General features: G+C 41.0%; 1 protein-coding gene across 1 annotated transcript in view; it reads right to left on the bottom strand.

The window, feature by feature from the left end:
• The window catches only part of lrp4 (low density lipoprotein receptor-related protein 4), a 106,760-nt gene extending 101,828 nt beyond the window's left edge, over positions 1–4,932 (bottom strand). The window contains 1 exon segment of the mRNA XM_079340416.1: positions 4,593–4,932. Coding sequence (XP_079196542.1) covers positions 4,593–4,653 — 61 coding nt within the window. The 5' untranslated portion in view covers positions 4,654–4,932.
• Positions 4,933–25,798: the final 20,866 nt, after the last annotated feature.

Genomic DNA, 25,798 nt, shown 5'->3' with positions numbered 1-25,798 from the left:
CGGAGGGGAAGAGAGCCAGGTGATTTATAGGAAGGTGGGGGAACACGACGGGGGGGGGGGTCTGACATTTATCCATATGGGAATGTTGAAGGGGGGAGGGAGGGGGTCTGAATCAAGTAATCATAGGTTACCTCCACTGCTACCTTGGAGGTGCAACCCCATCCTCTCAGCAGAGACACACAAAGCACAGAGGGGGTATCGGGTGGCTCAGTCGGCCTTCCCCAGGTGAAAGCAAAAAGCCCGGCTGACACCAACCCAACCAGCTAGACCAGAGAGTGGCACACACACACACAAACACAGTCAGGACGCAGAGATCACACGCTCATCCAACACAGCAGCCCCAGTCTCAAATGCATGAATGAAACTTCCACCCTCATCTTCCCCCTGAAGCCCCTCCGTACCCGCAATGTCAATGAGGGGAAAAAAGTCCTAAAAGTGAAAGATGAATGTGCAACCGTGCCAAAAAAAACCCCCAATTGCTTCCAGGGGTAAAGACAAAATAGTCCCCTTTCATTGTGACCACATCCTCCAAAAACAATCTTTCCACGTTAGACAAAAAGTACCATTGCCTTCAGTATGGACTGGGCACCAAAAACAACTTGTGACGGGCAATAAATCTGTCTGCAGGCCGAGTTATTCAGAAACATCTACATTGCAACACCATTAATACCAAAACACAATTACTCTGAGGGCACTTAATCAAATGTGGTGGAGCTATTTTGCAAGACAAAGTAATAAATTAACATTCGAATGCTTGCCGGGCACGCAAGACCACGCCTGGAGGTTCTGGAAAAAAAGGCCACTAGTGAGAGAGAGAGAGTGTGTGTGTGTGTGTGTGTTTGAGTGTGTGTTATTCCAGGATGAGGAGAGCACTGTCAGGGGACTAATCAATCCATTGAAGGGATACAGGGAAGGGCACAAAGAGCGGCAGCAACTTGAACCACAGAGCATGGCAGCAAAGTGAATACAAGGACAAACCCCCCACCTCCGCTTTTCAACCTCGCCTCCTCCTCCTACTGTACGCTGGACTCAAGCCTCTGATCTTCTTTTTTATGCCTCCTGTTCCCCTCATTACCACAAGTGCTGAAATAACAAGGATTGGTTGGGTAGCCTGTTAGAAGATGAAGATGGCTTCCCCAACAACACCTTCAATTACCACTGAATTGTTTGCGGGGTTGAGAGAAGGTTATCCAATCGATGCATAAATGACTTGGTTTGGACAAATTCTTGACAAAGTTATAATCCACTCAGACAGTTTCCTATGCCTTACTTTTGACATCTGTCAAATCACTTTCAAATGACTAAAGACAAAAGATATACAACTTCTCTTAAAGGGGACATATTATACCATTTGTTCAACTTTTCAAACAGTCCCCTGTGCTATAAATGAAACATCTGTGATGTGCTTTGGTCTAAATAAAACATGAATCAAGCACCAAAGGAGGTTTGTGACCCTGTAGAAACCAGCTCTCTCAGAACGCTCCGTTTTGGTGTGTGTGTCTCTTTAAATGCAACAACGCTCCCCTGAGTGTTCCCAGTAGACATCACTCCCCTGTAGTGAGAATAAAAACGGCAGACCTGCACACAAGTTTTGCTCTAGGCTGGAGGTGGAGTCCATGGGCGGAGATATCAGGAGAGGGGAGGGGATTTTCTTACCAGAATCCAACTTGTGATGTCACAAACTGAGAACATTTGAAACAGAGCATTTTTCATGGGGTGGTAAGATTAATGCAGACCACAAACAAAAGGACTGGATGGATTCATTTTAAATTTTGTGGGTCGATAGACACTCAGGTTACTAAAATATGTGTTCAAAAACACTGCAATAAAGTGGATTTTTTTTACGATATGTCCCCTTTAAGGTGCGAGCAGGAAGCTCTTCATTAACATGTTCTAAAAATATTTATCTGCGATCTGTTTTTGTGCTGTTGTTTCGATGAAGCCGGTTTAGTCCAGAGCCGTTCTGCAAGAGAAGGTTCATCATGTGAAATTTCACCTCACCCCGGCTGGATTATTGATTCATCTGTCAATGATGCTTCACTGTAAACTGTACACATGTGACATTATGTGCAGAGATGCCTTGAGTGGAACAACACTTAAAGGTTAGCCTGGGAGTTAGATCAATAGTTGATGAGTAAATGAGGAGGGTCCACAGTGGGGGGATCACACGAGTGGGTGAGGGGTCGTCCGGTCCCAGACGGCATCATTAAACTGTGTTACACACTCACCAACACACCATTAGTCCAACTCAGCCCATTATTGCACGGACACTAGTCTGAGAGAGCAATTTGACCTCACACACACACGCACACACACACGGCGTAATAAATCGTAGCCTTGGGTCATCTACTGTCAGCCGGGACTGGCAGCTTGAGTTTATAATGCCATTCAGTGTACACAGCTTGGAAATTATAGCCTTTATTCCTCATTTCATGAAGCCATAATGTGTCTTTTATAAAGCAAGAGTTAAGTAAATGCACAGCGGCAATGTCAGGGTGAGACTGATTTATCACTATGACAGTGTTTGCGGTTGTTACAGGACTCACGTTTCATTTCCTGACCCAACGGAATTTCAGTTTTCCTTCCAAGAATGTACTCAAGTTAATTGTTCAAAGATATATTAATCTAAGTTGAGTTTTCATGGATACTGAAATTTCTCGACCACTGGACAGCCGTGGTATAAGAGCTCCTGGCCCTAAGTTAATTTCATTACTGACAGACTCACTGTCAGTGTCATGTGAGAGTTGAAATGCTATTTTCAGAAGCTTTTCATCTCGGACAAAAATACAACTCCAGGGGCAAAAGGTTAGATTTGGAATTCCTGACTAAATTTTTAACTGAATTGGAAATGGAAATAAACCGATGTGTATCAGTAGCGAGAGGATGGAAAACAAGGCGCTAAGCAGCATCAGTTGAGCCATATGTTATAAGACACAATGGAAAATGCCAACAGCAGCAGCACACACTCGTGCACAGACGGACAACGATGTTGTCTGAGACGTGACACAGACACAGGCCAACTTAATTACTTTACGACAGAACAAGTCCGTAATCAAACAAAGACCGGCCCCCCGCCCCAGATAAAGATGGGAGGAGGGGAACTCGTTGATAACTGCGTCTGAAAGGATGACGGAAACAACTAGAAATAAGACGTGGATCATCCAGAAGGGCCTTTTGTTTTCGATTGGATATTGAACCTTATCTGGGTGACATTTCGGAGACAGTCACCAGGTGACATTTAGGAGTTATTACAATTACAGCAACAACAACCCCCCCCCCCCCCAATCAACCAATTACAGATAACATTTTAGCTATCCTGTTGGCTAAACCTTTCCATGTCATGTCAGAGAGGGCACAGCACCCATGTGTATTTATGTGTGCTTGCACAACGTTTATCCCTGTGTGTGTGTGTGTGTGTGTGTGTGTGTGTGTGTGTGTGTGTGTTTAGAAATAGCTTCCGTAGGGTCCTGGCATTCCAGCGGCTGTCCTAACATGTTGTAAATACAAGGTGTTAGAGAAAACATAGGAAGGGGGTGGTGGAAATCACTCAGAACTATTACAAGTGCTGGGGGGGGGGGGGGGGGGGGGGGGGGTGCAGGATGTAGGTTATCAGAGATAAACAACACAGTTCACCTGCAATCACAGCCAAGAGCAGCGTGCATGATTTCTTTTTTTCACCTCATTGAAGACTAAAGGCTGCAGCCACCAACATCGCTTTCATAATTCAAGGATTCAGCTTTTGTTTCAAGTCAATGGATGATTTACATAACAGAGACGAGTCAAAAGAGCATTTTAAAGTAACTTTCAGCTCATGAGCCATGCAAGAGCACAAACTCCATTGCATATTCTCTTTTATACGTTTCACATCTCGCACTCAGCTTCGAGGCATTAGAGACAAACCACAGCTCAGTCTAACTGCTGCGGGATTTTGGGGGCTCTTTCTCAAATCAGCCTGATGGAAACCTGCCTCAAGGTACAGATCTGACAGGACATAAGACATGTGCACACAGTGATGTTATGTTGTAGCAACATGCATCATAACCTACTGTGGCAAAAAGATCTAAAGCACAAGAAAGTTACATGAGCTGGTAAAATTTAAAGTCAAATTGCACAACGGCATTTTCAGTCATAGCCGCAGTAAACGCTTCACGCCGCACATTATGGTCTTGTACACATGATAAGAAGGGGGACATGTGCAAATAATACTGTAAAACACAAAAGTAGCAAAAGTGCAAAAAAAATGTTTGTGGAAAAGTAGCGTTTGCACAAGTTAAATCATAATAATGTGACAAACTGGTGCAGATCCTGAATTTCCCTCGGGATCAATAAAGTATCTATCTAGATGTGAGCGCAGAGAACAGGCGTGTTGTCAAACAGGACTTAAAACAAGGAATAAACACAAGTGCACAGATTGCGCTTTCTAATAATGTGGAAACTTGCCTACTGCAGCTTGCATGTCAGATAACAGGGCTACAACTTAACAAACACCGGCGGTGCAAACAGAACCTATTTTACTTCCAGCAAAAAACACGCACACACGCAGTTTATAAGCTCCACTTTGCAGAGTTTGAAAACAAGAAGCTTTCTCTTACCTGGACTCTGGCTGAGCAGTAAAGTTACCAAGGAGCCCCACAGCACCGCGGCCAGCTGCATCTTGTACCCCCGCTGTTCTCTCGCTTCTCCAGGCTTTCCTTTCCCTTTCTTTCTCCTCTTCTTCTTCTTCTTCTTCTTCTCCTCCTCACGGCGAAATATGAACGGGCTCTACTTTGCAAGAATGCGCTCCGGATGTTTCACGCAAACCTCACACCATGACTGACTCTTTGGCCCCTTTTCTCTGCCCGACCTCCTCCGCCTCCTCCTCCTCTTGTGTGTGATAACGCGACACAGCCGGGATTAAAAAGTTAACTCTGAGGGGTACAGCTCAGCTGCGGACTCCAACATGTTGTGCTCTACTTTCCAACACTGTGGCTACCAAAAGGAGCTGTGGGCTGTACCAAACGCGAGCTGAGGGGGGAGATGGCTTTTTTCTGCCGCAGCATATTTAAAACAACATGGACTTGTATTAACAAAACATCACACAAAGGGTCTCGATGCCACCTATCTTAAACACATGGACCAGAAAATCTTGAAGATATTGAAGATTTTTGAAGTATTTAATTCGTCATTCCTTTCCATACTTCCCTATCCCGCAAGATGTGCTGTCGTCCAAAATCTCTCCTCTCGTTGTGTCATTTCTTAAATAGGGTTTTTTTTTCTTCTTTTTTTTTGGGAAGAAGCTCGTGGTCAAGTGTATCAAATGATAAATTAAGACAGCATCTGGAGGCATTACCAAACTATTTCAATGTCTTTCATAACAAAAAACGTCTTTCCCCTTTCATTCTGCTGAGGGTTTTGTGTTTGTTTTTTCACATAAGAAGAGGAGTTAACGAAGAGGGGAAAAGTTTCCCTGTTGTCACTTAAGTCAGTGGGTATAAATGACAGAGCAGTGGTTTTCTACAGTGGAGTGTAATGACCATGAGATCAGGTCATTACACAATCATTATTCAGAACCACTGATTTGCAAATTGTTAAGCTACTGGAGGAAACGTTTTTATTTTCTTTCATTGTAATGAAGTCCAAAAAGTTCATCCTATCTCTCCTCTTAGAGTTAACCCGAGTTAATTTACAATAGGAAGCATATAAGGCTACAAACCAAAGTCTACACATGCTGTTCAGTCCTATGAAAACCAAAAAATCCCTATTGCTCTATTAACTGATAATAATCCAACTATGTATTATTTAGATTTTTTTTGGCATAATTTTACTATTTATAGCCACCTTAGTGTTGGTGCATTCAATATCATATATCTAACTCTTAATTTGTACCTTGGATTTGTATCTAATACAGGCTAAAAGGTCCCATATAGTGAGATGTAAAGGCTTCTGCAGGGCTCCGGAAAGTCTTCATTGATCTGCTATTATCTGTTTTATGTTGAATGGTGCAAAAATACATTGATCAAAAGTGATCAGAACCTGAGGGAATAATAAGGCTCAGATATGATAACAAAAAGCTGTAAATGATCATCACTGAGATAAGACTCTTTTTTTTTCATACGGTGACATGTAGCAGATCATTTATGGATCAGATACAACCCTAGAAAATGCAATAATTGGTCTTTATAATGTTAATTGCCGCACGTAACTGTACAGATGAGGGATTTTAAAGTGAAGTTTTTGTTTGGTTGCACACTCTACAGTGACTTAGTGCCAGCCTGTGTCCTACCTCTCAGAAAGCTTTGGGAAACATTAAGGCTCCAACTAAACAAAAAACCTCTCAGGTCTACTTTTGAGTTTGTAGGGCAGCTCAGGAGTTTGACATCATGATTGGCAAGAGATGAAAACGAAACGAAAATCTGATTACACAAATCGCTTTGGGTATTTCACTTAACACTCATTCAATTGGAGCCTACTGACTAAAGATTTGCAAAGGTGCTTTAAGTGTAATTTTAAAAAGACGATCATTTACGCCTCAACCACATTTTGAAGATTTGTGGTGATACTTCCATGAAAACAAAAGCTTGTAGTCATTAGGGGACAGCACACAGTCTCATTATTTACTGTTGTAAAATGAGTGAATTCCCAACACCATGCACAGCTCCACGGTCTACATATTAATGTCCTTCGTCTTTCCCTGGAAGAGGATGAAGGCTTTGGACCCCACTTTCTAATTACGAGGCAGCTTTGGTCAGGATGTGAGCTGGCTCGGCTCTAAACAGGACATCATCATTCAGCACACGCCTCCCTTCTTCTCTCCCGTGGAGCATCCATCACAGTATTGCATTTCATCCTAATAAAAGTGCCATGTACTGTCACTTATTCCGATTTGATACAGAGCACTTTAATGAACAAAGCATTTGGACAAAGAACGGTTGTAGCCCGATAGGAAAAATAATGAAGCCATCAAACAATTTTCTTTTTTTTCTTTTTTTTATGCATGCAAGACCCCTCGTGAGAGTTGTTATGTAAGATGCATACTCTGCATCATAACTTGTGTTTTGGAAAACTGTAAAATCAACAAGGGGATGATGATCTCATTACAAAGGGAAAAGAGACTATCAAAAATAAGCACTCCCTTCATAGAGCCTAATGGGAACCGTATAAATAAAACTGGGAAATTATACTCACTGTTACATATCATAAGATTTATTACAGTTCCATTTCTTTTTAAGTTGTGCATCATTCAGGAACACTCTTGTCATGGATTGAACCATTAATTGCATGATGGATACATGATGGATACATGATGGATACATGATGATGGATTCTCCGTGGGTTAGCCAGGTAGTATGCTTTGGCTTTGCATGGAGCAAAGTGCTAAGACCTCCCCTCAAGGGTAAACTCAAACTTTTAGGCTACTGTGGAGGAGGCTCAGGTGACGTAAGCTTGTCAGCAGATTGAGAGCAACAGCTGGCTGTCAGCTGATTACAGCCGTGCTGATGACTTCTGTGTCCTGTATGAACTAACGGTAAACTTCATGTAAAGGTCATTTTGGTGTTTACACACAATGATGTTTGACTGTTGACTGTGTTGTTGGTGACCGAAAAAGTTAGCCAGCGGAAGCTTGCAATCAGTTCGCGTCAGAAACTGATGGACTATCTGGACATCTTCTCCAATTCTTTAAAGTGTTTGGCAGCGGAGGACACGTTGGCTGACAGTGACAAGCTAACCCCTAAGCAATGGAGTGATGTTTCTTGACCTGCACTCACTGTCGGCTCAGTGGGTCTCGACGAACTAAATGGCCAAGGTTACAGAGACCTGGACATCTCTGTTTGCCTTCTGGAGAAACCTGGTGTCTACTCTACAGAAAAAACTCAAGGCATGCAAATCCCTTAAAGGCTTACAATGTTGTACTTAGCAATCATGTACAGGACATTGTCTGATGTTTTTTGTTTATTAAGGACAGACGTACTTCCGGTAGCGGCAAGGGCATAAAACGTGTAGCTAGCCTTTACAAGACATGGGTTAGCATAAACGAGCCAAACAACTAGTGACAGCTAACAGCACTTGTATGGCTAAGTAAGTGTAGACTCTTTGTTAATATTGAATCAATTTTAGAACTATGTTAATCACTGTAAGTATAGCCTCGCCATGCTTTCGCTGTTTTTTCTGCCACAATGCACATCAACTGCTGTGAGGTAATTGTGACATCTTCTCAAAATTGGTCAATTTGTCGTAATCTTTCTCAATGGGGGGGTCCATATACAGAGGAGCCTCTTTATATGAGATGTAACGGGATGAAAACCATGGAGTGATTCAATCATTTCTTCACATTATATTGACAAGGAAGCTCAATCAACAATTTCATTGAACAGGAAATTACATAACCAATAAAAAATAGATTTTTTTTTAGTTGTTTTAACATGTTTCTTTGTAGGAGCAGTGTATTGGATTTCCTGGCTTCTAGCTGTGAGGTTGCAGAGTACTTACAAGGGCAATAAAAGAAAAGGTGATTAGTGTGGCCAGTGTTTGGCTTGTCTGTTTTGGGCGACTGGCGAAACATGATGGTGCAAAGCGGCTAAATGTGATGGCACTGATAGCCAAAAGACTCATTGTTATTAACGCAACAAATATTCACATTCCAGTTATTGTTGCCTGTATCAAATTTCAATCTGCTCTTATATTTATATGAGACTCAGCCTTACTTGTTGTTGTTGAAATGTTAATGTTAATGAACTCCAATGTTAGGCCGGTGATGGTGTAGGGTCAACATGTCAGAAATGAAAGAAGGCTAATTTGAACCAACGAGAACCTGACAAGCTTTTTTTTCAATCAGCTCCAAATGCTGATCTGAAGAAGGCTGAGAGGACAAACATGTGCCAGAAGGCTAAAGCTAACAATTCAACACCCATACTGATATTATGAAATTATATCTGGGGAACCCATTTTTTGGGACCCAGCCATTTGTGTGGGCGGGCCTGCTCATCACTACTATTTTTTATCTCGGCCAGTAATTCTGCAAATCAATCGCCATTGTATACACAACACCTTTAGAAAACGACTAATTTAAATTACTTCTCTGATGGTCATATTGAAAATTGTATGTAACATTTAGAAACAGATAATCCCACAATCATCTCTTCTTTATGCAGTAACCAGGTGTGCAGTGAAGCTTTTGAACTACTCTCTTATAGTCTCGTTTTTAAGTTCTACAGTAAACCACTTTGTTCACAATAACGACATACAACTTGAAGTGCATCTGAGGAGAGACGGCTTGAAAGGTCTATTGTCTCCTTTTGTACAGTTTGACACTACAAAGACACGCAAAAGAGTTCTTTGGAGAGATTGGGGAGGGAGTGCAGCCACAAGGAGGCTTTAACAGCAGGTTCATTTGAAGTGGAGTCGTTAACAAGAGGTATAAACAGATTTATCTTTAGGTGTGGTGAGAAGAGCCTCTGTTTGAACAGGTTTGTTTGAGGCCTTGCCGGGGCGTTAATATCATAATTACTATCAAGCAAGACAAACATTAACACTACTTCCTTTTGGATTAAGAAAGTGGTTCTATGAAATGCATAAAGACGCAGAGTGAAAACCTCGGGAAATTTGGCTTCAAGGAATACAGATAAAGACAGAAAAGTTTAGGGTCGGTTTTAGTCTGTTGTTGTTTGTTCAGGTCCTGAAGTTTGTACATTTAGTGTTCAAACTGGCCATGTCTGCAGGAACACATCGCTAAACTTCCTCACCAGCACTCCAACCAGTTATTTCAGGGGCCATGCTGACCGGCATCTCCCCTGACTATTACACATACTATCGACTAGTACCTCATATAACTCCACTTAAAAATATTTTAGATTTTTTTAATTCCCTCCACCAACACCAAACATTTTCCCCCTAAAACAGAGCATAAACCCCTGAAGGGTTACTTGTTGATTCAGCACTCTTTTAAAGCTTTTATATTCCATCCATTCGTATATTGTTGTATACGTTTTGCATCTTTCAAACTTTTTTTCTCAGCTGTTGTCTCTTTTCTCCTTTTTACATAGAAGAATGCACAATGTGTAATTAACCGCACTTCTACCTGCAGAGTGATGCAGCCTATGAATGCTGTTGAAAATATCAGTATCTGTTGCAATGGGTTATTAGACTCCAACAAACTACTTGTACTTTTTATAAAGATACTGTTAGGTAAAATGCTTAAAATGCAGATTTTTATGGCTTTGGGTAACAATAACTTTTATTTTGTCATTAACTGCGATTTAAACCAACTGAGCCTAAAAATCAAGACTTGGGAGAATTAGGGGAAAGCACAAAACACTGGAAGAGTCATACAGATGTCCCTTCTGAGCTAGACTGAACTGTGAGCTGATCCAGGAACAGGACCTCGACGGGTTGAACTTGTGGCGTTGGGCCTGGCTGCAGTTTGAGCGAATAGCAGCTGTGGCCCCTTTTCAGCTTCCATCTCGTCTCTGGGTGAAGAGATGGAGACATTTAATTATAACCTGTGATTAATGTGTCCGCAGTGGGCCAGCAGCCTGTCTGCACAGCGCCGAGGGCTTACGTTCAGGTCCCAGACTCCTCTCACACACACACACACACACACACACACACACACACACACACACACACACACACACACACACACACGTACACACACACACAACTTTGCTTCAGTACACACAGTTTAAACAACCAAAGGAAACCTTATTGCCAAAAGTGCCAAAAAGTCACACCATCGTTCCTCTCTTTCTATGACACCAGTGGTTTCTAACACCTTTTGGCCTGTGCAGCATATGGCTGTCAGAATACCCGTGTGTGTGTAGGTGTGTGTGTGTGTGTGTGTGTGTGTGGGGTGTTGGGAGAGCAGCTGTGTGCTTATCACTTTAGTTTCCGCTGATAAATAAAGAAGATTTCTGGGGGATGAGGAGGCTGCCACAGATAGAAGTTCAGGCGAGTGTTGGACGTTTATTTTTATCTTCCATGTGTAGTCGTATATGTTTGTGTGTTTGAGTGTGTGTTTGTGGTTCAACATAGACATGACCTTCCCTCTCCAGCACTTGTTTATGTGAACATTCTTGTCTGAGATTAACACAGGATCTGACAAATATCCTGATCATCTTTCTTTCTCACACATGCAGGCATATCCTCTCACACATACGTAAAAGCGAACCTAAATTTAAAACACTGCGGTAATTCGAAACAGTCGACTTACATAGAGTATACAGTATATATGCAATACAAACTCTGTGTGGTGTTTGCATGTTCTCCCTCTCCTTCAGTTTTCCCAGCTATGGCTTCCTCCACGTCCAAAGACATGCTCATGAGACGAACTGGACCTGTGGGTGTGAATGTTAGTTTGACTGCTTGTCCGTCTCTGTGTGTAAGCCCTGTGACTGACCTGCCACCTGTCCAGCCTGTATCCAGCCTCTCGCCCAGTGACAGCTGAGATCGGCTCTGTAACAACATGGATGAATGGATCATGTCTGTTTGCTCCGTTTGAATGAAAACGCATGCCTTTTTGCAAAATACCTCGAGGAGGAAATTTGTAATATTTAATCAAATAGAGTTACACATTTGCATCACTTTCTCAGACACAAATCCGAATCCTTCCAAAGTTGCTTTGAAATCTATTTACTTGACTACGTCGAAGACCTTGATGCTCCCAAGTGGCAGCATCAAAACTGTGCCAGACTACAATTACAGAGAATTAGACTGCAGATATTAATTAACATTTGTATTGTAGGAATAACCAACGTTTAATTAGTCATTGATAATTAAATAAAGGATAATTAAATATGTTTCAATTAATGGATGTCAGATGAAGGATTCTGTGTAGTGTGAGTGGAGTCAGCACTCAGCGCCTTTGAGCCATTAAAACAAGACAACATCTGAAGGAAGTGCATTGTTCAGCAACTGAAAATCCACATATTATTGTCATAGGACTTGGTGGAGACCAACAGTGAGTTAAAACCACAGTAAGTATGGGAGCTGTATTTATTCATCATTCAAAAACAGGACTTGAGGGGCGCTGGTAGCCTAGTGTTTAGTGTGCATGCCCCATGGACAGAGGTATAGGACAGAGTCCTCCAAGTGGGCAGCTCGGGTTCAGATCCAGAACATCACAAGAATGCAAATCTTTCTTTTTGCATAAAAAACACACTGTCCCACGGCAGCCATGACAGTTGTTAAGTTGTTGATACTGTATGTCATGGTAATGTGTGGCATCAGACTCAAATTCATTAGAAATAAGTGATCACATTTTTAGGTAAAATTTTCTCATCGACTTTACCAGATTAGTTTTTATCATATTTTAATCTTGAAGAAGGAATCGTTTTCCCTTACTGTGTTTCTTTAGCCATGATGTAACAAGAGACACCATTATTACATTTAGCAGGGGAACCCGACCATACCACAATCCACCAAGCCAGGACTGACTGCTGCACAAGCACAAACACACATGCACACACACACACACACAAACACACACACACACACAGCATGATTCCAGCTGTGGTGCGGTTCGGAGTCCAGCAGCCTGTTCTGCGGCCCGTCCAAATGACAGGGCTTTTCTGTGTGAGGTTTATTTTTGGGGATGCTCCGCTCTCTCCGTGTTCTCCTCGTACAATGGGCTCGTTTACATGTGGCCAAAATCAAACACACACGCCGACATGGATGTTGCCTTTCGTTTTGCTTCGTTGTTGGCCTTCGAGTGCACGGAGACTTTGGTTTTAACCACAAGCTTGTCCTCAGTTCCAATGAGAAGGGCCTTTCTTCTCAAGAGCTGCAGTTATTTTCGATCCAATCATAACATGTCCTTTATTTGTCTTAAAGAAGATTACTGGTATTATTTAAAGCCTTATTTATTTCTGTTTTACATTTTTAAATAGAACCAGAATTTGCTTGCTGTTTTCTTTTACTTTTCAAATTCGCTGTACTTTTACCCTTTACAGCTGTATTGGTAGTCAACAAAGACACGTTTGATACAAACTTATTATTACCCTTCCCCCAGGCTGTGTTTACTAGTTTCCAGCTTCCTGTTTGGTTATGTCGAGACTGCTCCCACAAAGGTCGTTGGTTGTTGACAAAGGTCACTGAACGACATTTATTTATTTATTATATTTCAAATTATTATTATTACTGTAAAAAACCTGCGATAATGTTAAACACCTTCAATTGACTTTTGTGATCACCCGACACCAAATGACCGACTTCACGGTCACACTTCACACTCTCAGACTCTTGTGACTTTTTTGCAACTTGCAATTTTCATCAATCACAACGTATATTATTTCCAAACAACTTGGTGGTAGTTGTAAGACTATATTTAGATTACTGTTGAGATTATTTTAAAACATTTTGTGCTATCTAAGAATATTAAAATTAACTGCTTTAGTTCCACTTTCTTATCATCCAGCACCTCACTGCACCCAGCTGTTTTAAAGATAATTCAAAGTTTCAAGGCCCCTTTCTTTTCTACACATTTATCACATGCTATTCCTTTGAGTTGAATTAAAATACTCACATTTATTCTGCCATCACTTCAAGGTCCTCTATATTGTTGACCACTGAATAAGCAGGCCATGAAGGATACACAGGAGGCGTTCTTTTTGCCAGCGCTAAAGCAGGATGCATTAGGCAGTTTATTTAGAAGGAGCTTTCAAGATAGGACACACTTGAACGCTCCACTGTGACGCAATCAGTCTTCAAATGCACCTTTCCAGAATGCAGTGCCTGTGTTGGGACATGGATGAATGTGCACTTTAGTTTTGGTCTATAAACAGAAAATTGTCACCAAAGAAATCCCTTAATAACACTTTTGCTGTGAGAAACCAAAGAACATGAGTCATTTTTGAAACAGACATATGTTAAGATATAAGTGCTTACTGATTTACAGTCTTACTGAACAAGGGAAAAGAGTAATCAAAGGCTTGCTATAAAGTCTTACGTCTCTGTCTTTGGGTATAGACACAGGCATACTTTCATGTTAAACCTGGATGAATGAAAATAAGTCCCTCGGACAAAGCTTCACTTTCACCTGTTCAAACATTTTGTCCCTCTAACTTGGGCTTGGTGTGTCTTTTAGTCAAGTATATACTTACATAAGAGCTTTACGGGAACCTGGCCGTTGACATCTTTCAGCGCGCACTGATCCTCTATTATCAGCAGCAGCAGCAGGCGCATGAGGGATTTGGTCATGAATGTACATAATCAACACCTACACAAGCAAACACACACTTGTTCCTGCAGGTGCCTATCATTTGAATGGATCTGCACGTTCACACGCAGGTAAACATGCACATTCCTCCCCACCACAGTGTACACACACACACACACACACACACACACACACACACACACACACACACACTACAAAACCCACCTATACAAGCTCACACACCTGGCCTGTTGGCACCAGGTCTTAAAACCTTATTAGAAACCCATTAGCTCTTCAATGGCTCACAGTGCCCGGGCTGCCACTGCTGCTGAAGAGGTCCCAGCTCTGAGGCCTGGGTTGAGGAGAGTTGAGGCTGTGGTGACTCTTGGTGAGAAAGATCCCGGCTTTCTGTTAAAGCCACTAAAATGGAAAGAGACCAAGAGCTTTGATATGGCTTTGTGGGCAGAATTATCTCTGAGGGTGAGCTTAAGATTCAAAGTAGGATAAATCGTTGCTAATCATCCAGTGTCTTCCAGACGTGTCATGCTGCTCACACACACACACACACACACACACACACACACACACACACACACACACACACACACACACACACACACACACACACACACACACACACACACACACACACACACACACACACACACACACACACACACACACACACAAACAACAGTGAATCTGCAGTGTTAAATGCAAAGTGGTCCTGTAGGGAATATGAAAACTAATCAGACATTTAGTAGAAATGTACCAGAGGGGTGTTTATAATTGCTATTTTGTTAGATTCAAACACAGGAGTGTGAAGTACACGGTAAGCATCAAAGACATAAAAGTTGAACTTGGTTAAAAAGTCAAAGCTGTTTAAATCGTAATCTGACCTGACTGACAGGCGGGTACGATCTAAAGCTGTGTCAAGAGCATTTCCAGCAGGGCGGCAGCCATCAATGGGACTCCAAAGCCCCCTGCAGAAACAGATGGGTGACAGCGCTCAGGCTTGTCCACTAATATTTACATTCTCTTTTCAAGCCCCCCCACCCCTCAGCATACACATAAACACATAAACACACTGCAGCTCACTCTTTGCTAATGAATAGCTTTATTTTTAGAAATGATCTCACTTGTAGTGTCGGTCTTAAAAATTTACAAGATACACCTGTTAAATGGAAAATGAATATGTTTGGGTGTTGATTGGAGACTTCTGCATCAGTGTGGAAAGGTTTCACAATGATAAGAGGATTTGAAGAGGGGACTTTCCTTTAACAGTTGCATTTGAACAACCTTTATTTGCATTAGCATTGTTTGGATCATAAAGAGTGGTTCTTGTTTCAATATGTTTTTCATAACAGCCTGTGGTTTGGCTTGATAAGATAATAAGGCATTGTGTTTGCCATTGGAAGGGTATTTTTCGTTAAAGTAGAGCAGCTTGTTTGTTATTCTGGCTGGACGAGCTGTGGAGGGCTGCAGCTCTGGCTGAATGCGTCACAGCCCCGACCACAAGGAACAGGACCAAATATTGACATCCACTTTTGAAAGCCAGAGCTGCTATAAAGCTCACATGTTTACCGTTGGACTGTTGGTGATTTAGTGTTCCTGCATCCACTGAGCTCCACCCAGGGGAGCCGATCACCGGGCCTACCAGCTCCATCTCAGTTCACCCCGTCAGTGCTGCAGAATTACATCAAACATGATCTGCTTTACAACGACGACTCTTACTAAACAGGCCAAATGTTTATGTTATTTTATGTATTTATGTGAAAACCAGTTTCACACAGAACATACTGTATGTCTCCAAAATGCGATCTGCTTGGCTTTCTCCAGGCTCATTCATTGGTGTTGTAGTTCACCTTTTTAATCCACTCATCTTCAAAACTAACCCTGGCAATAGTTTATTTTCCCAAAACAACTTCCAGCAGTATGTTCAGACAAGGATTAGTCCACTTAGCGGTTTGCTAAATAGACCAAAGCAATGACGACAAGAGAAATATGGGTGAGGGACATTTCACATTTTTTGTGATTTTGAGGTTTGCAGGCTCAACAAGCTGGTGAGGGAGGCCTCTGTTGTTGGCCTGGGACTGGACGGCTTGGAGACACTGGCTGAAAGGAGGATGACGGACACAATCATGGCCATCCTGGTCAACTCCTCTCACCCGCTTCATGATGAGCTGTGGCAGATGGGCAGTCACTTCAGCCATTGTCTCGTCCCCCCCTCAGGTGCAAAGCAGAGCACTTCAGTCACTCCCTTGTACAGCAGCAGTGGGTCTTACAGTCTGTCTTCATAAACACTGACATTCCACACTGTTGCTGTCACACTGACATACCCTGGACTCTAAACATTATTTCGAGATGTATTTCTTTATTGCTGACTTTTGCCGCCTTGTTTCAACTCTGTCATGGTATCTCATAACTGGTCACTTTCAATTCAACTTGTCACTGATATGTCTCAATGTCCTCTTCGTGTACAGTTAAGATCTTAATTGATGTATAGTTTCCTTAATACTTTCATAATAATTGTAAACACATAGAACCTTTATCTTTATCTCATTCTTATATATTCTAAGTTTGTGTGTACTCATATGCATGTAGATCTTCTTGTCTTTTTCCTGCTGCAACACTTCATAAAAGATGATCTTATCGTATGTTATTTGTAGGTTCGAAGGGATTCTTGAGATAGGACACATACAAAACATATCTCAGTATCTGATTATTGCTCTTGCCAATAATTAAGCTGGATATTTTCGGGGGTGGTGTTACATACATTGCCATAAATATTCATCCCCTAAGTTTGTGCAGTCACAATGTTTTGTGCTTTATTGAAACTGAACAGACAATCCCTTCTTTCATTGTTTGATCTCCATTTCAGTCACCAAAAGAGTGCATGTAAGACATTTAAGGAACTGCAGTATTTCACCTCCTCATTGGCTTCATTTTTTCAACAGTGGAGAACGCTGCTTGATCCTGCGTTGATTAACGGTTGCCACATTGAGATCCATTCCCATAAGCTCACCAGTAGAGCTCACATTTGATACCAGGAAAGTAAAAAACAAAAATTAAAAAAAAGAATATATGATCATGCAGAACAAACACGTAGGATTTTTTTTGGCTTGTATTCAGATCCATCCTTTGTACAGCAATAATATAACACCATGTTTTCATTCGTTTCACAAAGGTCATCCAGGAAAATGTTCTTTCTTGCTCTATGTTGTTCTTAGTGTTTCTCAAAGGAAGATAAAAAGTGTGTTTTAGCAGACTATTTTATGATGTGAATAATGCTTGACCTCTGTTTATGATTAAATGTGGTGAAAAAGGATGACATGTTTCTCACCTGATAAACCTGTAAAATCAGAACTAAAAATAGTTCTTGGATCTTATTCAAGTCCTCATCTAAACTTCTAGAAACACATGCACACAATTTACACCACCATGTTGTTTTTTTGAATGTAAGTGTACTGTAAAATCTGTGGTTTGAATGAATCACACAGGACAACAGTGTTGTATTTGCTTTCTAATGTCAGGCTGCCAGCTTTAAATATAGCAACTCTGTTGAACTCTTTCCAAAAGGTACATTTTCAGGGTTGAAAAAACATCCATTTAGTGTGGCTGAAAGCCAGAGACACAGAAAAAAGACATGTTATCAAGTGTATCCACAAGATGTAGACATGGCTTTTTTTTTTTCTCTGATAGTGAGAGTGAAGTCAGGGTTACTGAACCTCCACAGTGTTCTCTGCATTTAAAAAAAATCAATGCCACATGTGAAGGAACATTTCTCAACTATACTGTATGTGCGTTTGTGTCTGTGTCCTTTCAAATCACACTGATGTGCACTTGAGTTAAAACCCTTTTTTCCTTCTGCTTGAAAATCTTTGCCATCATTGATAACAAAGCTCTTGCAGAAAAGCCATTTCACATTCGCAACAAAATGGTAGGTCAGATGCTTTGCAGGGTGCAATTATGTGACAATTTCCTTCATCCACATGTTCCATCACAAACATAAAGCTGGTCATCTTCTGTAAATGGACAGGAGTTCTCTAAAAATAGTTGCTTTTCTGTCGGTTTGTCCACTGCTGCTTTCTCTTTGTGCTCCTCCAAATGCAACTTGTAATTGTGTGCCACTTCTTTTTCGAAAGCAACAGCTGGAAAATGACTGCACACACAAAGATCCCACACACATACAGTACACAGCCGTATGTATACATGTGTGTGCAGGCATGCATTTGTACACAGAGTCCTAATTTTCTGTTAACAAAAGCCTGGATCCTCTGGGGCTTACATGGGCTTGTTGGGTTTTTGTCTTCTGCCCGCTCAGATTTTTTTTTTTTTAAACCTTCAAAATAACAGATTGCAATACATGCAGGCTTCCATGCAAGCTTCTTTTCTTTGGGGCGATATGGGCAGAGGGTGGGGCATGCAGCTGTGTCAATAGGCTACCGAGCAATCCTAAAGCAGCCTCAAAACCCAGCAAACTGCCTTTTATGTTGGCCCCCCTGGCTAAAAGATAGGCCTGTTTACACTTTGCTCTTTGTACAAAGTCTTACACCTGTGTTTGGGAGAGGGAGGGGGGAGAGAGGGTGTGCAGCTCGGTGTGAAGGTGTGTGCCCGAACCTGTTCAGTGATGAGCAGCACCTGTTGTGTCAATGGACTCTGTGAACTTGGACCAGTCAATTAAATTTAATTTTCTAATTCAATTCCTTTATTTGCAGGACTGTTTTCAATAAAACCAATTCTGTCAACGCATCAAAGCACAGTGTAATCAATTTAATCATAGCTGTGTGTGTTGATGTTCAGGAGTTCTCTGAACTCTGAAAACACATCTTTTCAAACTGGCATATTCAGTCTGATCATTCCCTTCCAGTCTCATGAATCCAGTACATCCTGTACATTTATCTTTCTTTGTTTCGTTGTTGTTATTTTGTTTTTATCTTTGCTTTGTAAGGTGACCTTGAAAGTTTTGAAAGGCGCCTTGAAATAAAATGCATAATTACTATTATTATTAAAGTACTGGCATGATTCCAAACGGAAGAGGCATTAACAACAGTAAACAATTGTGACAGCCACATCTTTGTCACTACTGCATGATATAACACTTTGAGTTGACTATTTGAAGCAGGACATGGGTCAAAATGACCCAGCTGTGTTTTAAAAACAAAAGTATATCTTTGCCATATATATTAATTTCATTATTCAGTATTCCAGGTATTCCTCAATGAAATTGTTTTTTTTTTTTAAATTTATTTCTTACTTTTTGAATAAACCACTAAACTATCTTGTTTTTGATTACCGCAAATCATTATTTTCATTTTTTCTCTCTTACTTTCAAAGACAAGATATTAAATAAATACCAGGAATATTAAATGAACAAACACAATCCTTTAAAAAAAAGAAACATGCATGAAATAACATCAGAATTGAATACGGGTCATTTTTGACCCATGTATGTAAACTGGATGTTTTAACAACAAACCTGTATTACTTCATAAAGTAATAAATAAAAAAATAAAATAATGATTTGTGGTAATCAAATAATCAATAATCAAATACATTCATTTAAAAAGTATAGCAAAAAATACACCCAGCTATACAGGTCATTTTTAACCCATCTTGTGTATTAGAGGAGGTAGGCAAGCTTGTGTATCAAAAAGTAAACAGCATTTGAATTTGAAGACAGAATCACCTGAAATTGTGCGTGTGTGTGTGTGTGTGTGTGTGTGTGTGTGTGTTTGTTGCTGACAGATCTTGATCAACCTCAAGAGGAAACATCTCCATATTGAAAGCAAATAAATGTCCTGGCAGCAGCCCAGGCCTCGATGTTGGCACAGTTCAAATCCAGCTGGCCGACTGCTGGACACAGAATTCATTTCATGCTTCATCTTTTGGCTTAAAGAGGCGAGACAGAAGAGGCCACAGTGATAATTGTGCTGCTGAATCCAGCGTGACAAAACATATTTTTTACCAGTCGGACGCTGGAGAGGGATACGATTTGACATAAGCTGACACATCATGTCACACACACCAACGGCATTCGGCAAACACAAGACGTTGCTGTTGTTTAACACTCTTAAATCCACGATTAGCTTCCTTAAATGTAATAGGAGTGTTACCTAATGCAAACAGACATTCAGAGCTGTTGAGTTACAACATCTCGACCTTACTAATGCATTCTTTGACCTCTAGCGAAACTTAACCCGACACCATCGTGAATAAATTATAAAGCGGGTCAGATGCCATGCTCTTACACCCCATGCTCTTACTTGTTATAGCTGTTGTGATGCAGCAGCTATCAGCAATTCAAAAGAAATCCCTGGAGGTGTTTGGCAAAGTAGCTCATTTAAGTTATTTGGATGAACTGACTCTCCTATAATAACCGGTTGTTTCAACAGATTGTTTTTGTCAGCAATATCTCTGGAGCACAAACTGCAATATGAAACTGTTTGACCCTTAGAAGAGACTATGAGAGCAGCAATTCCAGCTTATCAGCAAAATGCCTGAAGCTCACAGGTGAAGCTCCTGCTGTGTGCCATATATGTATATATATATATATATATATACTTACTATCTATCTATCTATCTATCTATCTATCTATCTATCTATCTATCTATCTATCTATCTATCTATCTATCTATCTATCTATCTATATATATATATATATATATATATATATATATATATAGCCTGTTTCTGCTGCACACAGAGGGCCAAAAACATCCCGTTATTGCAGGTCCAACCGTAAGAAGAATAAAATCATTCACACATTTCTGTCTCATAATTCAGGCATGACATACAAACCCATCACAAAATTCAATTCAGAATACCTGAAAAGCATGAAGCATATACGCACTTGTATGGAAATTGGAGATTTTGCAACCGATGAATCTCTGAAGTTTCTTGTTAACACCATCTTTGAATGTGTTGTTTAATTAAAGAAAGGCACAGTTCTCCTCCCTGAAACTCTCCCTGTCTGTTTTCCATTTAGACTGACGAGAAATAAAGAGCATGAGCTTGATGAAACATGAAGCAATCAGTGTTGATCCTACTGCTTCTCTGTCGACTCTGTGAAATCCGTCAGAGGAATATTTGAAGTAATTACACACTGCCTGTGCGTTCCAATATTGAAACAGGGCGCTCTAAATTCCTGTTTTATTCATAAACATGCTCTCTGGCCCACAGCGTTTGTTAGGACTGTTTGGAATTACTCAAGTCGCTGTGTGTTGAATGCTTCGTACCGAAACAATTCTGTTCTCGAATTATAAGTGTGGTAGGGGTCTATTGAGCTGTCTGGCGCCATCGTCCTCCTAAACATGTCATTACCGTAACCACAAGGTCAGTGCAACACTACAACAGACACACACACACCTACACACCCACACACACACATTCTCTAAACTACAATTTAGTACTGCCACTGTATTAAAACATGAAAATCATTTAAATGAAGCCTTATGAAACATGCCACAAATCAGCCACAACACTAATCATGTGAGCAGACTGGAGTCTATCACTCCACAGCAGCAGGATGTGTTGGAGTAATGACTTGTCAGGTCTGCTGTGAACGTTTCTCTGGCAATGGCAAATGCAAAAAAAAGTTACCAAGATAAATACCAATGATGGATGTAATAGTTAGTTGCAGTGTGAGCAATTTGTTCGGATTTGAAATAATTGTTTGGAGAGAACTTTGTTATGGAGATATCCAAAGGCAACAAAGTCTGTGAACCAGCAGCCCTAAAGCTCACCAACAAACACGCTTGATCTCGTTTGTCGGTTGTCTGAAAAGCCAAAGTGCAAAAATGCTGGCTTAACAGTAATATCTTCTCCTCATCATTTTCAAGGAAGTGAGGGCGCTTCCTCTTAAAACCAGAGTGCAGAATGGTATAAGATGAACAGAGAGAAACATATTTTCCATGTTATCTTGTTTCAGAGACAAGTTTAGTTTTTTCTTTGGTTTTATCCACAGATTGTATATAAATGAAGTCTTTGTGCTATCCATTGGTTTCTTAAGGGCTGTTTGGATGCCCAACCATGGTGGTTACTGTATTGCAAATGCTGACTCTACCAAACTTGTTCAGGTCAGCCAAAAAACAGGTAAAGATCTGGAGCTCTGGCAGGCCTTAAGCCTCCTGACAAACAGCTACAACCGGGCAACTAGCAGTTAAATCTGTCACACCAATTTTTTGCAAAACTTGTATCCAAACAGAGCCACTATAAAAAAAAAAAAAAAAAACGACTCTCCAACTGTGTATGCCAATAAAGACATTAACAGTGTAAACACAGACACACTGTCACCTGTGTATCATCGTCTGCTGTTTTAATTTGCTTTCTCCCACACATTTAACCAGTTTAACTTCCAGGTCTATGGAGCATGTGCAGAACACAATGATTGTGGTGTGCATCCATGATCTAGGTGTATTCGTCTGACTTTTGAGGAATTCAGCCTCGTACCATTTCAGTTTATCGAAGAATATGGTATAACAAGGCATTTCAGCTATTGGTTTTTATCTGCTGCTGTAGGTCACACACTTATCACAAATACAGCCAATAACACGTACAGTGACACAGAATAAACGTACTCTAACAAAGTCTCCTGGGTGACTTCGTGGCCTCAGAGGTTAGGGGGGGGGGGGGGGGGGGGGGGGGGGGAGCCCAAGCTCGGTTTTGCTTACAGAAGTGAAAGCTAATCCTGCAGATCTGCACTGATTGCTTGAATGATGTTCCCTGTGGGTTGGAAATGAGTGTGAAGAGGTTATTCTGTTCTGCAGACTGGAGCCATGAGACCTGAGAAGAACCTCATACATCCATGCTTTGGAAGAGAGAGGGACACAGTTTAGCAACTCTGTGGTCTGCGATACCCCAGAGTCTCATTTAGCTTTATTTTTCCTCACTGCTCCCCGCTGTCCACCCAATGCTACTTCTGCTCACACCATCCGCCCTGACAGACTGGAGGAAATGAACCTCTGCAAATTGGCCTCAGTGGCGAGACAAGGGCGACTCCAGGACTCTTCGAGTTTCAAACCAACTCGCCTCAAGCTCTATCGTCCATCTCTGCCTCTGTCTCATGTATTACATTAGCATCCGAGCAGCGGCCTGTTTGGATGGCCGTGTGTTTACATTGGACTTATGAGTGTGCCCATTTGTGGTTAACAATAAGGGACTTCCTTTTGTCAGGCTGAGATCTGAACTAATTCGTCTTTAACAGTCTCAGCCTCTATCTGTTTGCTTTACGCTGTTCACTATGTTGTATCTGAATTAGATTAAAGCAGAAGTGTTTTAATGCACTCTGAAGTGTTTATATCGTCCTGTGGAAGATAAACAAGCATTCTGATTATCACTTTACTCCCCAGTAAAATACACTGTGGTTTCCTCTGAGTGCTGAGAACATTGACAGCATTACATGTCCCTGCATGAGACCTCTTTATATAGCCTAGCAGCGAGGAGACATTGAGCTTACTGTATGACTGTCACAGATGTCTGTCAAGCTAAATATTTACAAAATCTCTGATGTATTTGGTAGGACCGACAAACACCATTCATCGAACAAAATGCAAGGACAAGTGAGACATTGACACTGTTTCAGAAATGGCATGATCACAGATGGTGTCCCGTTGTGTGATTTCAAATAGCGTTGCAGAGGAGCAAAAGAGCATGAATGAGTGTTAATGCACAGAGGGAGCTTCCACACACAGAAACCCAGAACTTCCATCAGAAACATGTGCATTGCATGTCCACTCCACCCCGTTACGGCTCCGTGCATTACACCTCTGTGACGTGCATAGTCAAGAAGCATTTCACATGCTCTTATAGATTGCATTTTTAAGTCTGAATAGTTATTTTAATGCACTTGGTTTTAATATGCAGGGGGTCATTATTTTGTCGGTGAGTAAAACAAATGAATATCCTCTGTTATCTAATGGTTGGAATTTTAAAACAGTCTGTGCACTCACATATTCAGTAGTAATAAAAAACCCCATAACCTTTGGCCGTCCTTAAGCTTCTTTTTGTTTTCTTCTGTGCCATCACCCTGTTTGTGTTTTACATTCATGTGATAGATATAAACAATAACTGCAGGTTTATCACAATCATTCTTACCACAAGTCATCCTGAATAGAGGAGTATGAGTCTTATCATATGTTAGGTGTGCATTAAAAAAAAGTGCATGAAACTCAATAAAAGACCTGCTTTTTTCTTGTTACCTGCATGAGGGAAGTGTCCATTAATACAGCTAGATAAATTGACGTTTTCAGAATTAGCCCAACGATAATCACACTGTGACTCACTGAAGTTGTAACCATGTGTCAAAACATTTCTGTCCTTTGGTACAACCTTTCACTCTTTTATTTGCACAACATACATCTCTGTCACATCAGTGTCATGAAAGAAATCAAACACTAAACATGCCCGCAGGGAAGCCTCACCGTGACATGTAGGATGACAAGTACATGTACAGCAAGCAAGAGCCTGCAGCCATGCTAACAAGTCAGTGAAGTAGTAGATGTGTTTTTTTTTGTGCGTGTAATGTGTGCTAAAATAAATAAACTTGTTTTATGTAGAGTAGAGCTTTGAGCTCCCGCCAAACATCAGCATGCTAAGCAAACATGCACCCAACTAGAGACAAGTTGTTGACCATATAAAAACACTCATTTAGGATGATACCATGCTAATCTTTTTAAGAGGCATAAACTACAGTGTTGGTCTGCAGTTATTTGGGATGGTGATGGTTTTGCAAGTAATTTCTCACAAATGTAGGTAAGGAACAAAACTAGAATTTAAGTTGTACAGAAGATGTGTACAGACGAAGTTAGGCGATATTTTTTTTTATAGAAATTTGAGAGAAAAATCACATATTTTGCAATGACAGTAGAAAACCTCCCTAAGGGGGCCCCAACCTACAGCACTTTCTTTGTGTAGCATTGCATGCATCATTTCTCTGAAAACCAAAATTTGTCAATGAGAGTTTACAAAGAAACATTGAGGGGAATCATCCATCTGAATAAAGAAGAAAGAAGAGCATTGGGACATGATGCTTGTTGGAGGGCCCCCCTTTTGATTTTTGCTTAGGGGCCCCAACAGACTAGAATTGCCCCTGGTTGATAGAATAGGAAAAACTTAAAGAAGAGTGCACACTGTTTTCCTTTTGTGCAGTGATTTTAGTTCACAGTTGGATTGCCCGTGCTGGCTTTGTTCATTCTGAACATATGGTGACGACAGGAAGGCAAGATAAACTGCATCTTTCTGCACTTTGATCATTATGTGATTTGATTTATTAAACTCTGTATTCGTAAAAAATCTGAAGCCCTGACGTTAAGAATTCTGACTTTCCTCCCTCGCTCTGTTCCTCTATCTCTCTGCATCTTTTTTTCTTGTTGGTTGGGCCCCCTCTTGCCCTGTAGGAGTAGGATTAAGCTTGTGGGTGCCACTTTTTTTTCTCTTTCTTTTTATGAAAGTGGAAACTCACAAAAGCCTCACAAAGCCCTGCAGGCTAGATTTCTCCCACTGCTGACAGATTTCATGTTGCAAATTTTACCATCGCACACACCCACACACAAACGCAAATTATCTCACACTCTTTCCCCGCAGTCCCTTAATAGTCGGTGATTGTTCCACTCACAGTTCTGCCAGAAGCTGCACGAGACCTGAGTCTGAACCTGCCTCCTAGGAGCGAT

This window comes from Symphodus melops, assembly GCF_947650265.1.
Source record: "Symphodus melops genome assembly, chromosome: 3".
NCBI lineage: Eukaryota > Metazoa > Chordata > Actinopteri > Labriformes > Labridae > Symphodus > Symphodus melops.
Note: the sequence above shows the minus strand (reverse complement) of the source record. Positions and strands in the feature narration are given on the sequence as shown.